At 42.3% G+C, this 13,762-nt stretch overlaps 1 protein-coding gene across 1 annotated transcript in view; it reads right to left on the bottom strand.

The window, feature by feature from the left end:
• Positions 1–13,755, bottom strand: part of prim2 (DNA primase subunit 2) — a 74,009-nt gene extending 60,254 nt beyond the window's left edge. Inside the window, exons 1-7 of the mRNA XM_062518941.1 lie at positions 13,644–13,755; positions 13,020–13,172; positions 12,388–12,500; positions 11,523–11,617; positions 11,058–11,178; positions 8,535–8,630; positions 7,862–7,999 (exon numbers count right to left, since the gene is read on the bottom strand). Coding sequence (XP_062374925.1) covers positions 7,862–7,999; positions 8,535–8,630; positions 11,058–11,178; positions 11,523–11,617; positions 12,388–12,500; positions 13,020–13,164 — 708 coding nt within the window. The 5' untranslated portion in view covers positions 13,165–13,172; positions 13,644–13,755. The remainder of the gene's footprint in view (positions 1–7,861; positions 8,000–8,534; positions 8,631–11,057; positions 11,179–11,522; positions 11,618–12,387; positions 12,501–13,019; positions 13,173–13,643) is intronic.
• Positions 13,756–13,762: the final 7 nt, after the last annotated feature.

Below are 13,762 nucleotides of genomic sequence, written 5' to 3'. Positions count from 1 at the left end.
TGTAGAGGAGGCCCAGTATGGAGAGGTGTGGAGGAGTGGAGGAGTAGAGGAGTAGAGGAGTGGAGGAGTGGAGGAGTAGAGGTGTGGAGGAGTGGTGGAGGCCTGACGTGATGGAAGCCCTGAACGGAGGGAGAACGTGATGGGAGGGGGCGGGGGGGGGGGGGTGGTGAGTCATGCCTCAGGAGAACCACATGACTCCAGACATATGTCTGAGCACTGAACAACAGGCCGCGATAAAGCTCATCCTTCTCAGCACTGTAGCCTCTACACTGCGGTCTACCTATTCTCCTCAAGTCTGAGGGGGAACGGTGGGTAATCCGAGCAATAGTTCTGTTTTTTGATCGAGCGTTCGGAGATGGCTAGAGTGGTATTTTAGCAGCACTGAGGACAATTAACATCGGTAATTGGAGGGGGGGGGATCGATTGGTCTTTGTAATGAGGTTTTACATTTCTTTGTGTCACTGCAGAATTCTTTCAATAAACTCCCGTTTTGGGGGTTACAAGATAAACAGAGACAGAGACGAACAACAAATTACTTCAATAAGAAGATGTTCAAATATGTCTATTACCTTGTCTCAACAACAAGCTGGAAAACAATGTGCTGTGACATGAAGGTCTTAGCCAATTTGGCTGCACATGTGCCTTCACTGGCCCCGGATTCAAATCTGACCTTTCTTTTCCAAAACCCATCCTCCCTTGCCCATACAGTAATTTCCCCCATACAGTAATTTCCCGCATATAAGGACAGTGTTTTATGCAAGTTAAAAGAAACAAAACCATATTAACACCATATTAACTGCCCCCCTGTATTAACCTCATAGCTGAAGAAATTTTGCAAAATTAATGTATAAGCCGCGGCTAATAGTCGGGAAATTACGGTACACATTCTTTAACTCATACCACTGCCCTAATTAAACTAAGGCAAAACTTACGAAAGATCTCCACCCATCCTAAAAATTGTAGGATGTGGGGGGGTCTCAAAGGGGCATTTCAGACATCAAAGGAAGTTACAAGTGAAGCCGATCAGAAATCCAAAGACGTGGGATGATTACTGCCATTACACTGCATGTATGCTAATCATGGGCACAGACCATGAGCATAGTCCCCGATCCATTACATCCAATTTCAATCTTGTGTTTTACCCAAAAGCCATTTGCTGTCCTACCGTGCGCAGTTGCTATAATCCAATACAGCCACACAATAAAGCTCATTTTCTGAAATGATGTCTTTGTGTTATAAGTTAAATGCATCGAATTTAAATATTTATTTCGACACTTCCTCTTGTCCGTTTGTCATAATGCCACTTAGCAGCGTGTGACACATGGCACTGGCACACAGGCTAGACTTTAAATATAATTCTCATAGACAAAATAAATAAATAAATAAATCCCTCATCTCAAGTGTCTGGCGAGATCTTCACATTGGCAATTGATTTCAGCATCACTCCCAGGAAACTATTTTGGGTCTCGTATACTGTATATAAAAAAAAAAAATCTAGGAGCAGGGGCCCAACTGTCTGCGGGGGAGTGGCGGCATATGAAGATTGACACATTTCATTTTCTCCCAGCCGCTAGATAGTGTGGGCTCCATCGCCGGGGAAACGTGTGGGCAGCATATGTTTTCATTTGCAGAGATGGATTAATACCGGCAGACACTCAGGGGCCTCTTACGCCGGCGAAAGTGCTACCTCTTGACTGCTATTGTCTGTTTCATCTCCGACGGACACGGGGTTTACAAAATAATAATTCAAATCTGGGCTTTGAGAGACAGCGGGAGAATTCAGCCGCGACAAAATTCCATCCCCTGGCTGTCTCTTCTCATCTAGCAAGGACTCCAGCAGGCCCTGGAGCCCTGAATGATGCCTGAAACAGGAGAACGGCACAATAAATAAATAAATAAATAAAATAGGAAGCAAACGAAAATGAACAAGGGTGTGAAAAATAACAGCCTTCCACCAAGATAGGCATAGGGGTTTTATTTTTATTTCTTATCAATTTTACATATTTTCATAACCTGTCCAGAGTGTCAACGTTTCCCCAGCGATAATACGAATAAGATGGAGAAGATGGAATGGCTGAGACCTCGTTAGGCATGCATTCAGTCAGAGCCTTCCACCTCGGAGGGAACCTGCAGAGTCTTGACATTTCAGGAGGGGGGGGGGGGGGGGGGGAAGCACTCTTTACCCTAAAGCTGGCATCGCCGTTTGAGCCCTGAGAGGTGCCATGTGCGGAAGACGTCCCCTGGCGCCCATCTCAGCGCACATCTGAGCGCACATCTGAGCACACCTCATGTCACGGGTGAGCTGGAATCAGCTCCTGAATTTACAATCAGCACTGGACAGCTCCTGAATTTACAATCAGCACTGGACAGCTCCCTCATATCCATGTCCGCCGGTTTAAATCAGCTGGTTAGACACGATTCGCATGTGGGAGTCTGATTGAATCCTAAATGAGTTTCAGCTGAGCACTGGGTTTCATTGGAGGGCACTTCTATCTCTGCAAATACAATTCACATAGCCTCGCATTCTACACATGGCATGCGACGTCCTACACAAAAATGTCAACATGACTTTTGAGTGTGCGTGTGTGTGTGTGTGTGGGGTATATCCAGTAAATAAGGTATGGGCAGGACCTATTAAGACCTTCAAACAGAAACCCATGAAGAGATCTCAAAGGAGGTGGGGAGGAGGGGGAATGCAAACCTGTACACAGAGTTTGTCCTTGGCGACAGCTTTTTATTTATTTATTTATTTTTTTACTATGACTTACTTGAGAGGCAAACTTCTTGTGCTTTCCTGCAAAAACTTAATTAAAATGCTCAATCAAGCTTTGGCTAGTTCTAAAGCGGTTTCCGTTCCCTGGGCTGTCAGATTTGGGTCATTCCACGCCAAATCAACCAGAGCCCACGCACTTGCGTCTCAAAAAAATCTGAAAAAAATGCCATGTGTGCCTATGTTACCCAGGAGACACTCTGTAAAATGTTTTTGTGCTAAGATCAATACTTTTCAAGTAACAGCCAGTTTTACAGGGGGAGGGGGGTGTCAAATTTGTTCTGCCTCTTTTTTTTGTCAAAGTTCACAAGCTCATTGCTCAAGAACTAGAATCTGTAGGAGGCTCAAATTTTGCAGGCTGGTGCATAAATAGGAATAGTATGCAGTAAAATCACCACGAGTCGTCTGGATGATCCTGCATGGTCATAGCAGTCCCTCAAAGTTGATCAAAATTTTATTGGAGGTCTTGGCTGGGCTCTGTTTAGGCTTACAGAAGACATATTTTTACTCAACATAGGCTCTTGATTTTTTTTCTCTTATTGAGATCAGTAGAAACACTCTCCGAAAAAGCAATGAAGAGAAAAGAAAATCCATCAGGGACTGAACAGCAGACCTCACAAGTTTGAAAAATAATTTTGGATCTCATATTCAGAGCACCCTAACACCTTGTGGGAATATACAAAGATTTTTTAAATATTTTTTTCGTTAATCTGCATTACCTCTTCTTTTTAAAAACACCAATTTGACTTGTCTTATGCGAATCTTTCTTTTTCATTTTCCACCCTAAACATGGACAAAATGCACCATTGAGATCAATATGTTTTGTCCCCACCCGGCAATTTCAGTGATTCAGTGATTTTAGTGGCACCTAGTGGTTACTCTATACAAAACAAATCTCTCAATAGATCTCTATGGTGCATTTTGCCCTTGTTCAGGGTGGGAAATGAAAAAGAAAGATTTGCATAAGACAAGTCAAATTGGTGTTTTTAAAAAGAAGAGGTAATGCAGATTATAGAAAAAAATATAAAAAAAATCTTTGTATATTCCCACAAGGTGTTAGGGTGCTCTGAATATGAGATCCAAATTTATTTTTCAAACTTGTGAGGTCTGCTGTTCAGTCCCTGATGGATTTTCTTTTCTCTTCATTGCTTTTTCGGAGAGTGTTTCTACTTATCTCAATAAGAAAAAAACCCCAAGAGTCTATGTTGAGTAAAAATGTGTCTTCTGAAGGCCTAAACAGAACACAGCCAAAAACTCCAAAAAAATGTTGATCAACTTTGAGGGACTGCTATGACCATGTAGGATCATCCAGACGACTCGTGGTGATTTTACTGCATACTATTCCTATTTATGCACCAGCCTGCAAAATTTGAGCCTCCTACAGATTCTAGTTCTTGAGCAATGAGCTTGTGAACTTTGACAAAAAAAAGAGGCAGAACAAATGTGACACCCCCCTCCCCCTGTAAAACTGGCTGTTACTTGAAAAGTATTGATCTTAGCACAAAAACATTTTACAGAGTGTCTCCTGGGTAACATAGGCACACATGGTATTTTTTTCAGATTTTTTTGAGACGCAAGTGCGTGGGCTCTGGTTGATTTGGCGTGGAATGACCCATTTATTATTGCTCTCCATGCTCACGCTCCGCGTTTAATACCTCTAGTTATAGCCGCAATTAAATCCGCTTCCACATTGTTTACTATGACCGCGTTTCAAATTTAAATTCTGGAGGTCAGGAGGCCCAAGCTGACGGAACTCTGGTATTAACACGAAGATTATTCACGTCCGTCCTCCTCTCCACTGAACAAGCCGTCAACCCTATTCAGAAAAGGGTGCAATTCTTCCAACTGCTGCATTAAAATGCGATTAGTTGCATTTTTAGCAGAGGTCTGTTGGAAGTTCATCTGATACAAGGCATCACATAAAGATATTACCCACCAGCCACAAGGATTGGACCACCCCCCCCCCCCCCCCTATCCAAGGCAGAGCAAACGAAAATACTTGCGACCAATTCCCCGACTCTCCTTGCACCTGTAGCCGCTGCAGAGACTGCATAAGAGATCGGCATCGCCAAAGCCGGCAAACAGTCTCTGGCCAAACCCCTCACCTGTAGCAGCAGCTCACCACACTGACAGCTCCCTTTTGTTTTCCTATGAACAAAGGCAGCACGGAGCTCATCTCCTCGACAACAAAAGGAGGCGGCGACGATAATAGAAGCAGAAGCTCCGTCCATGCATGAATAATTCCACTACATCATAGGAGACGCAGACACTCCTTACAATATGCTTTTTATGGTCACTTTCCCCACTAAACGGCCCATTGCGTTCTAATAATACCGGGAGTGCTTCGGAAGAGGCCTTCCAATCACCGGATCCCAGAGGAGGGCCAGCTCGCCTGCTTAAAAAGAGGGAGAAGCCAAGTGGAGGGGGTGCAGAGTGCATTGGGGGAGAGCAGTGGAGTGGTACTGATATCTTAGAGATGGGAGCTGGAGGTAAAGAGCTTTTATTCGTTGAATTTTAAAAAAGAAAGAAAGAAACATGAGTGTTGTACGAAGTGCTACATTAAAAGACTGATGATCAAGTGACGGAGAGGCATTTCAAAGATGCTACATGGAGCCAAAAAGAGCAAACAACTTCTTTGGTACTCATCAGTTACCACAACACATGAACTATTTGAGCTCATTTGCACTTACCTTAACTTGCACATGAAACCGCCCCACACACCCTCAAAAAGGTATGCTACTGTACCACACAAGATAACACATCAACTCTGACACCAGCCATTTGTGTTGCCTCCCTATGTCATCAAGCACAGGTGCCAACAACATCATTTCTTTTCTCTGTTTCACTGAGCGAGGGATCAACAATCGTTGGCATCTTACAAGCCAAACCTTGAGCCAAAACGCCACGAGAAAACAAAAATGAAGGCTAGCTACGTAATTCTGCACCACCGACCTCGTCATAGACCCTGAAAATGGGCATCCATTGTCGCCATTTGTCTATAACTTTTACTACGACATTAAAACAAGGAGACAACACAGCCAAGCAAGTACCAAAACAAAGCCCTCAAACCAAAAGTACCGGCGGTAATCATAAAAAAAGAACGCATTTTCAGATGCTGCCTAGCAACTAGAAGGGGATTTAGAGAAAGCCGAAGAGGAGACCATGAGATCCCGCTGACGTGGGAAAAAAGTCAGGTATGACATGTCCAATTATCCCTCACCTTGAGCGGTCACTTTCCTTTCAGCAGTCTGTGACTTCCTTCATTTTGTCAATTCCCCCAGCAGGGAATCATTTGTACTGCCAATATGGCATTCTTCATCAAACACTCTCATTAAGCACATCCATTCAAGATCAATTAATTAATGAATTCATTTAAAAAGTCTCTTTAAATAAAAAGGCAATTTGCAAATGTGGACGAATGCATATTTAATGCATGTGTGTTTTGCAGAAACACACTGCTGTGAGATGTTTACAGATATGCCCCGTTACCTTGCCTAATATAAATAACCTTGCGGGGAGAAAAAAAAGAGGAAGAAAAAATCCCCACCAGGGCGTAAAAGCACACAGCTGTTCATGAAGGTGATCTTAATGCATGAGAGAAGAGTGATCATGTGACGGGGAAAGCAAGTGATGCTTTAGTGGTTTTCCTGCATTCTTCCTGAGATCCTCAGGCTTGAGCAGCCGCGTCAAGACACCGTCCTGCTTTTGTAACGCTCGAGTGCCCAGCTCGGCTTTAGACACACACACACACACACACACACACACACACACACACACACACACACACACACACACACACACACACACACACACACACACACACACACACACACACACACACACACACACACACACACACACACACACACACACACACACACACACACACACACACACACACACACACACACACACACACACACACACACACACACACACACACACACACACACACACACACACACACACACTCTCTTGTGATGCAGGGGGCAGTCACTGCAGGGGGCTGTGATCACTGTTCAGGCAGGCCAGCAATGACCGATGGCTCGACAAACTGCTTTTTCTGGACAAATCATCTCTTATTTCTCCACCCACACCCATCACACAAAAACTGGGGATAGTAAGGAGCGGATCTCTATCCAAAGGCTGTCCAATCACAGAACAAGACTTGGTCTCCCACACAAAAGCCCCATCACTATCGCTATGGTTATCGCCATCCTCCCTCACAAGATGGGGGTGGGGGGGGGGGGGGGGGGGGGGGGGTCTTCATTGCTGAGCTGCCTATACTGGGTTTCTCCCTGAGAGAAAACCACCATTGCTGTGAACTTGAAGCCAGTTATCTGAACGAGAAATTATTCACACTCAGGGCAAAAACTGTGATGTCCTGATGATGTTTCAATTGCTGCTCGGCGACAAACCAATCGTGCATTTGCCTGGGCCTGGCTGCGCAAGGGTAAAACGAAAGGGTCGATATCGATGTGCGATTCCCTTTCAAGATGACACCTCAATTCACAGGTTTCAAGAAAAAGAGCAAGACTTGGACTAGGCTGTGTATCAGGCAGTAATTGAATCTCCTCTCCCAGACACACTCAGCGGACTGAGATCTTAGCAATTAGTGTATTGACGAGACAAAACGCCATGTTTAATTTGCGGCATTATTATTGGTATTGATTAGTGCATTAATCTGGAATCGCCCCCTCTATCTAGGCCAGCGAGAGAAACGCTTGCGTTATCCTTGAGCCATGACGGATGGCTTGCAGGCACGAGAATGAGAATTACAGTTTGTCACATGCAAATTCTAATGAATAAATGATTGGGCCGAGGCAGACGCATCCATCTAACAGAATGTGTTGATTTTACAAATAGCGAGGCACACTAATACCTCCGAGCCACACTTGTAAACAAATGTTCATTCACTAACCTCAAGAGAGGCATTCTGTTCAAGCATGTGGTTGTTTATGTGTGTGTGTGTGTGTGTGTGTGTGTGTGTGTGTGTGTGTGTGTGTGTGTGCTCTGCATCCATAAAATATACTTCAGGAAATGCAGCACCTGTGCTGGTTCCCAGGCTAATGGGATGAGAAGGTGGCTTACCGCGAGTGCTTTGGAGAGCCTTGTGCGGAAGTCATTGAGGACGATGGATATGATGTCCTGGTGGGGGATGTATGCATAGCCCCCTTTCAAGAACACCTTCCTGGATCGTACCAGATCCAGCGCATCCTGGAAAGGCACCTAAAAACGCAGAGGGTAAAAAATGACAGTCCTTTATTTCATGTCTTTATAGCAATAAAGACACACATAAGGACAGAATTGGCAAGCATTTTAATTAGGCTACTGTTTTTACTTATTTATTTATTTAATAGGCTACTTTGTAAAGCCAACCAGTGCAATGCTACTTTTTCATGAAATGTATTGACTGTGTTTGTCTGTCTTGGCTATGCACTCTTTGTAATGTCCTGTCTTTCATGTATCCTTGTACAGGTGAAACCGAAAGCAAATTTTCAATCTGTGGACAATAACGTTTTCGTTTTCGTATTCGTATTCGTATTCGTATTCTAATTGACACCATTGGATGTAAAGTTGTTTTCAACTTTCAACAGACTTACACTGGCAATTCTAAACATACTGGCCCATTTTCCTATATATGGATTAAGACTACCTTTTAAGTCTAAGCCTAGGCTTAATCCATGTACTGGTCCTTTGCATGTCTTGATCATGCCTTATCAACCTAACGGAAGAGTTGTGCAACACACAGCAAACGACTCACCTTATAGAAGTCCTGTTCCACAACCATGGTTCCACTGATTCCATAGCTGGAGTTGATGAGCTTGTCCGACAGGGCTTTCTTCTCCTCCAAACTGAGCTGGTGATGGAGGAAAAAAAGAAAATAAATATGTGAGTTTCTAAAATAGGATACGTCTGATCAGTACTAAAGCTGGCTCAGCATAGATCAGAGCAACAACAAAAAACGTTGCACAAAAGTGATTAAAGCTATCCAAGTTTCTCTGAGAGTTTTTCATTGTTATATAAAATAAAATAAAATAAAATAAAATGAACACTGGGTCCAGTAACTAGTATGTCTTTTGTCAAGGGGGAGGAGAGGGCAACAAAAGTATTACTGTTTATTAGGCTCTAAAACATGCAGCCAATTCAGAAGGGTATAGGAGGGAAATTATTATTCAATCTTTAGAGCTCTCTTCACAGTCATCAACGCCACTTCTTCAAGCGGTCTTAGTCATTAGCCATTTAAACGGCTGGCTTGGATGTGAAAGGCTGTAGCTATGGCAAGGTGATCCGCCTGACAGGCATGGGAGACTAGTAGCCGGGCCTTTTGAGTTAAGGGTCGCTCTGCACTGTCTGTGGCAGCTACGTTACACCTGAGGAAAAAGACAGACACATCACAGGAGCGCTGCTCAAATATTTATGTACATTCCATCCAAATGCAGCTCCTCCATTTTTTTTTTTTTTTCGCCTTAGGGGAGAACGATGAACAATATCAAGCCATGCATCATGCCACTTCCCTCACAAGAAGGGCTCCATCTGGTACACGGTTAGAATAACGATGAGACCCAGTCTAGCCCTTCCAGTTCAACTCCCACTGCTCGTTACAGTGGTGGTTTTCTGCTGTGCTGGACCATGGATAACATTTTAGTTTGGTACACAGACAGCTAGGCAAGTAAAAAGAAAATAACTGAAAATTGTACACAAACATTTTATAATACTATTGACATCATTTATAGTATAGATTTAGAAATCTCTAATGTTGGAATTCTAGTGTTACGACTTTGTTAATCGGATGCACTGTTAGTTATTCAAGTACTAAAGGTGCAGATAATCTACCTGAATGTCTATATATTATGATTATGAGTTGTGGAGGATAAATAATACCTCTGTGCTGATGCAAACAGAAAATGACCAACCCACTCAAAGACTTCACCTGAACTCCTCGAGAACAACACTAGAGCAGCTGTTCTTAGACTGCCCCCTGCTGGACACACATGTGAAGTGTGCGACATGCCCTACTGTTGCCTACAGAATGACCGGTAATTTTCTGAAGTGGCAATACAGAAACCTGACCATTCCAACAAAGCTAAACACCTATAACGATGTGTTTTATGTGTATTCCATACATGACTACATGAGTCAGGATTCCTATTCCTTCTGAAACACCTTCTTTATAAGGACCTTCCAAGTCCAATTCCTCTAAATTCCTCTAAATACTCACATGCCATAGTGAGACACAGATCACGCTTAATTACAGTTACAACACAGATGTTTTTTTGCATCTTTATGGCAGCTATCATTACAGCTGCTCACAAACAAGATGATGTTGAAAAAAGGGAGGCTTGGCGGTTTGAACGCTTACCAACATTCCTCAAGTGTGCTGTGTTACAGTGATGGCCTCTCATCTTTTCTAACTCAAAAAGACTTTTCAAAGACTTTCAATGACTCATCTCTATTTTATGTCTATTTCCCCCCCAAAAAATCAACATCTCGGATATCAGGGCCACCTCTAGTTTGGGACCATTTGGTGAAAACAAATGCATGGCCAACTGATGTGAATTCAATAATGGCACCAAATATTCTCATAAAGGTCATTAGTCCAGTATTTTTTCATGAGCCAGCTGGGACTAAGTGGCTAGCTGTGGTCAGCTTCATACTGTAGCGGTTTTGCCATTTTACAGTATCTAGCTCAACGGAATAGCTGTAGTAGAACAACTTCAATGAACCAACGCTACCACAATTACTTGTTTTCACAGAGTGCTGCAGACAAAATGACAAGACGCTTTTATTATCCATATTCCTCAAATTCATAAACTCCCACTTCAAGGACCCACGTGCGGATGAAGAGACTAGGAAATATACTCTTAAGTCAAAGGTATTTGAATCTGAAGCCATGTCAAGCAACGGTTCTTTGACTGTTTTTAAAGCTCCAGAACGGAACTGTTTATGACCCTCCTACGCTGGCGTCTGTTTCCATAACTATTTCACCTTTGCTACGTCCCGCCTGTCCCTTTAGCACAGAGTGAGACGGAATGCCTGGTTAGAATTGCCCCCGATTGTTCCGCTATCGAGGGTAGTCACAGAGGCGGAAACACACCAATGTAAATGGTTCAGGGCAGAATGTGGGGAACATGGGCATAGCGTTTTGATGTCTCTACAGTATGTGTGTGCAACCCACCACCGAGAAATTTTAAAACTGTGAATACACAAACCTGTCAACAGGATTCTACCTTAATTTCATAAGATTCAAACTCAAGCCAGTAATTGCATTTTCTTACACTCTTACCGTATCATACTGCAGATTGTTGCGGTGTAGAAACTCAGTCTTGTACCTGGCGGGCAGGTCACTGAAGCGGTACCGGAACAGATCCATTTCCTGCTGGATGAACCAGCGTCGCAGGTCTTCGCTGCCAAAGAAGGAAACGCAGCACATCATTAGCTATGCTATAAAAACCCAATTCAGGTTAAAACACATTCAGATAGATACATTTCTGATTCATTTTACCTTCATTAATCTATCAAAACAATTCACAACATGCTTTGCTTTTTTTAGGCAGGAGGAGTCTGCTTTCGACGTACAATAGGCGTATAAGAACCAGAAATGCCTCTGTTTAATGGGTAGAATTGAAAGCTTTAAGGATTTATCTACAGAAGGGTTGGTATCTAGCAGCCTCTCAGCACCCCGTCATTAGCGGAAGTCCAATTCACAACATTGCTAACACAAGTGAAACATAGAAGACAATGGGCATACGTTTGGCAGTAGGCGAGGCGAAGAATGAAATGGGAGATGTGATCTTTTCGCCTCTTCTCAAACTCAGTCAGTCCATTTTGATCTTTACGGTCATCCTGTCATGGTAGAAAATAAAGTAAAAAAAAAAGTGCTTCAACTCCACCAGCAGGCAAATCATTTTAGTGTGAGACTGACAAAGTTGTTTGAGACTGTTTGTGACTTAGAAGAATGTGTAACATGTGGACAAAAGAGATACAATTTGATTAGTTAAAAAAAATATTGCATACAGACCTCAAAGCATAAAGTATGTCAGAGGCTTTCAGCCTAATATAACTGTAACTTACCCAACTATGACAATGTTACTGTATCTATTCTTTCTAATGAGAAATGATCCAACAGACCTGATTTGAAATGCAGCATAGCATTTGCTTGATTATACACACAATGGGCATTGCCATGACACTTCAGTATTCAGAAATACAGCTTTCTGTTTCTGGCTTAAGCTGCAATGTATTGATCTATAATGTGATGGTACACAGTGCCTGATGCATCCTTGGCCGTGTAAAATTAAACGTACATGTTTTTCTGTCAGTCATATGTTATAGCTAAGACTGCAGTAATTTATAATGTAAACAGAATGGACAGAAGATGAATAAAACTGAAGTTGGGCTTAATGAATGAGGTGGATAACCAACTGTCGCTTTTTAGACAGACTGTTTATGAACTGCCTCTGTGTATTCGCCTCATAGCTGAAGAAATGTTCAATGTTCAAGTCATGGCTAATACTGTAGTTGGAAAATCACAGCAACCAGATTTATTTCATGTCAAAAAATAAAATGCTTCTGGATGATATGACACTTGTAAAAGGTTTACTTAGAATACTTACAGCCTCTGTTTTATAAGGGAAGTTCAAATTGAGGAGTTCATTAAACAGCTTCTTTTGGTATTGCTCAGTGGTCTTCACATAGCTCACACCAAGGTTTTCCACGGTCTTCAGCACTACAACACAAATCCAGTTAAATTAGATCAGCATTACCATTTCATCTGCCAAACATATTACAACACTGTACGTGTTGCACATGCAATGCAATAAAAACCAACAACTCAACAGCAGTATTGCCTTTTGAGTCAGTCTATTCCAACGAGTGAGACAGGGCCCATGGGGTCAAGGATGTAAGTTGAAATTGTTTAAATGTGAAGACAACGTTTAAAGGGAAGCTATGTAACAGCTGATGAGAGTCTGATTTATGAAATTATATTGAAAATCACAGCTGATCAAATATATAAACAATCATGAAACTGTCATGAAAAGTAAGGAAACCATTGTGTCAAGTGGACTGCAATGGTTTGTGGGATATTAATGACAGAACTGTTATAAATGCATTTTTCATTTAGCTTCAATCTCAACGACAGGCTGACAAGACTGGTCACTAAAGAAACATTTGAACTGACAGAAAATAAAAGTTACTTGTCTCAATGATGTATTAACACAGACACTTGCGGTACCAGGCTCCTTACGTTTCAATCTCTCCACTGCAAAGGTTTCAAACTCGGCAAGCGAGATGTTTTCAGTCGGAGACTGACTGTAAAACTGCAGACAATGTCCGTACAGTTCATTTTGTGGATTGCTCAAAAGTTTTCTTCTCCTGTTGGAAAACTGCATGATCACACCTGAAAAATATTAATAACAAACTGATCAACAAACTGCCCACGTCGAAAATGTCTTCTGGGTTAGCACAGTAAGTTTTCGACAAATATTTTGTTGTAACGTTAGGAGGCTATGTCACCCTGTTCACTTTCACTGAAGGGGTCAGTTCACATAATATGTAAGTTTACGCAGTTAGCAAAACACATCACTAGCTATCATACACAGTGATTAATTGATGTCACGTTAATCATGGCAAAGGCAAGGATGCATGATAGCTGAATGATAAAGATACATTTTAATCTTACCTAGCTATAGCCTACACAGCATAGTTAACGTTCCTGGTTTTGTTTTTAGCATAACTTAGCATAACCCTGAGGTTGTATAAAGGCTTTATCGTGAAATAGCCTCAGTAATAACATATCACATCGCATGAAAATCGGAGTTATCGCATACTGAGAAAATGTGTGTGTCTATATAAGAAATAAAGTAATTACCAATACAATTGTTGCGAATGCTAATATCCCAGTAATGACTCTTCCTTCCTCTTTGACTGAAAGTCCCGCGCCAGGTTGCCAATCCAAGCAAAACGCGGGAGAATGACGCAAAACCGGCA

The sequence above is a fragment of the Sardina pilchardus genome, chromosome 18, assembly GCF_963854185.1.
Source record: "Sardina pilchardus chromosome 18, fSarPil1.1, whole genome shotgun sequence".
NCBI lineage: Eukaryota > Metazoa > Chordata > Actinopteri > Clupeiformes > Clupeidae > Sardina > Sardina pilchardus.
This window is presented reverse-complemented; position numbering and strand designations above follow the sequence as displayed.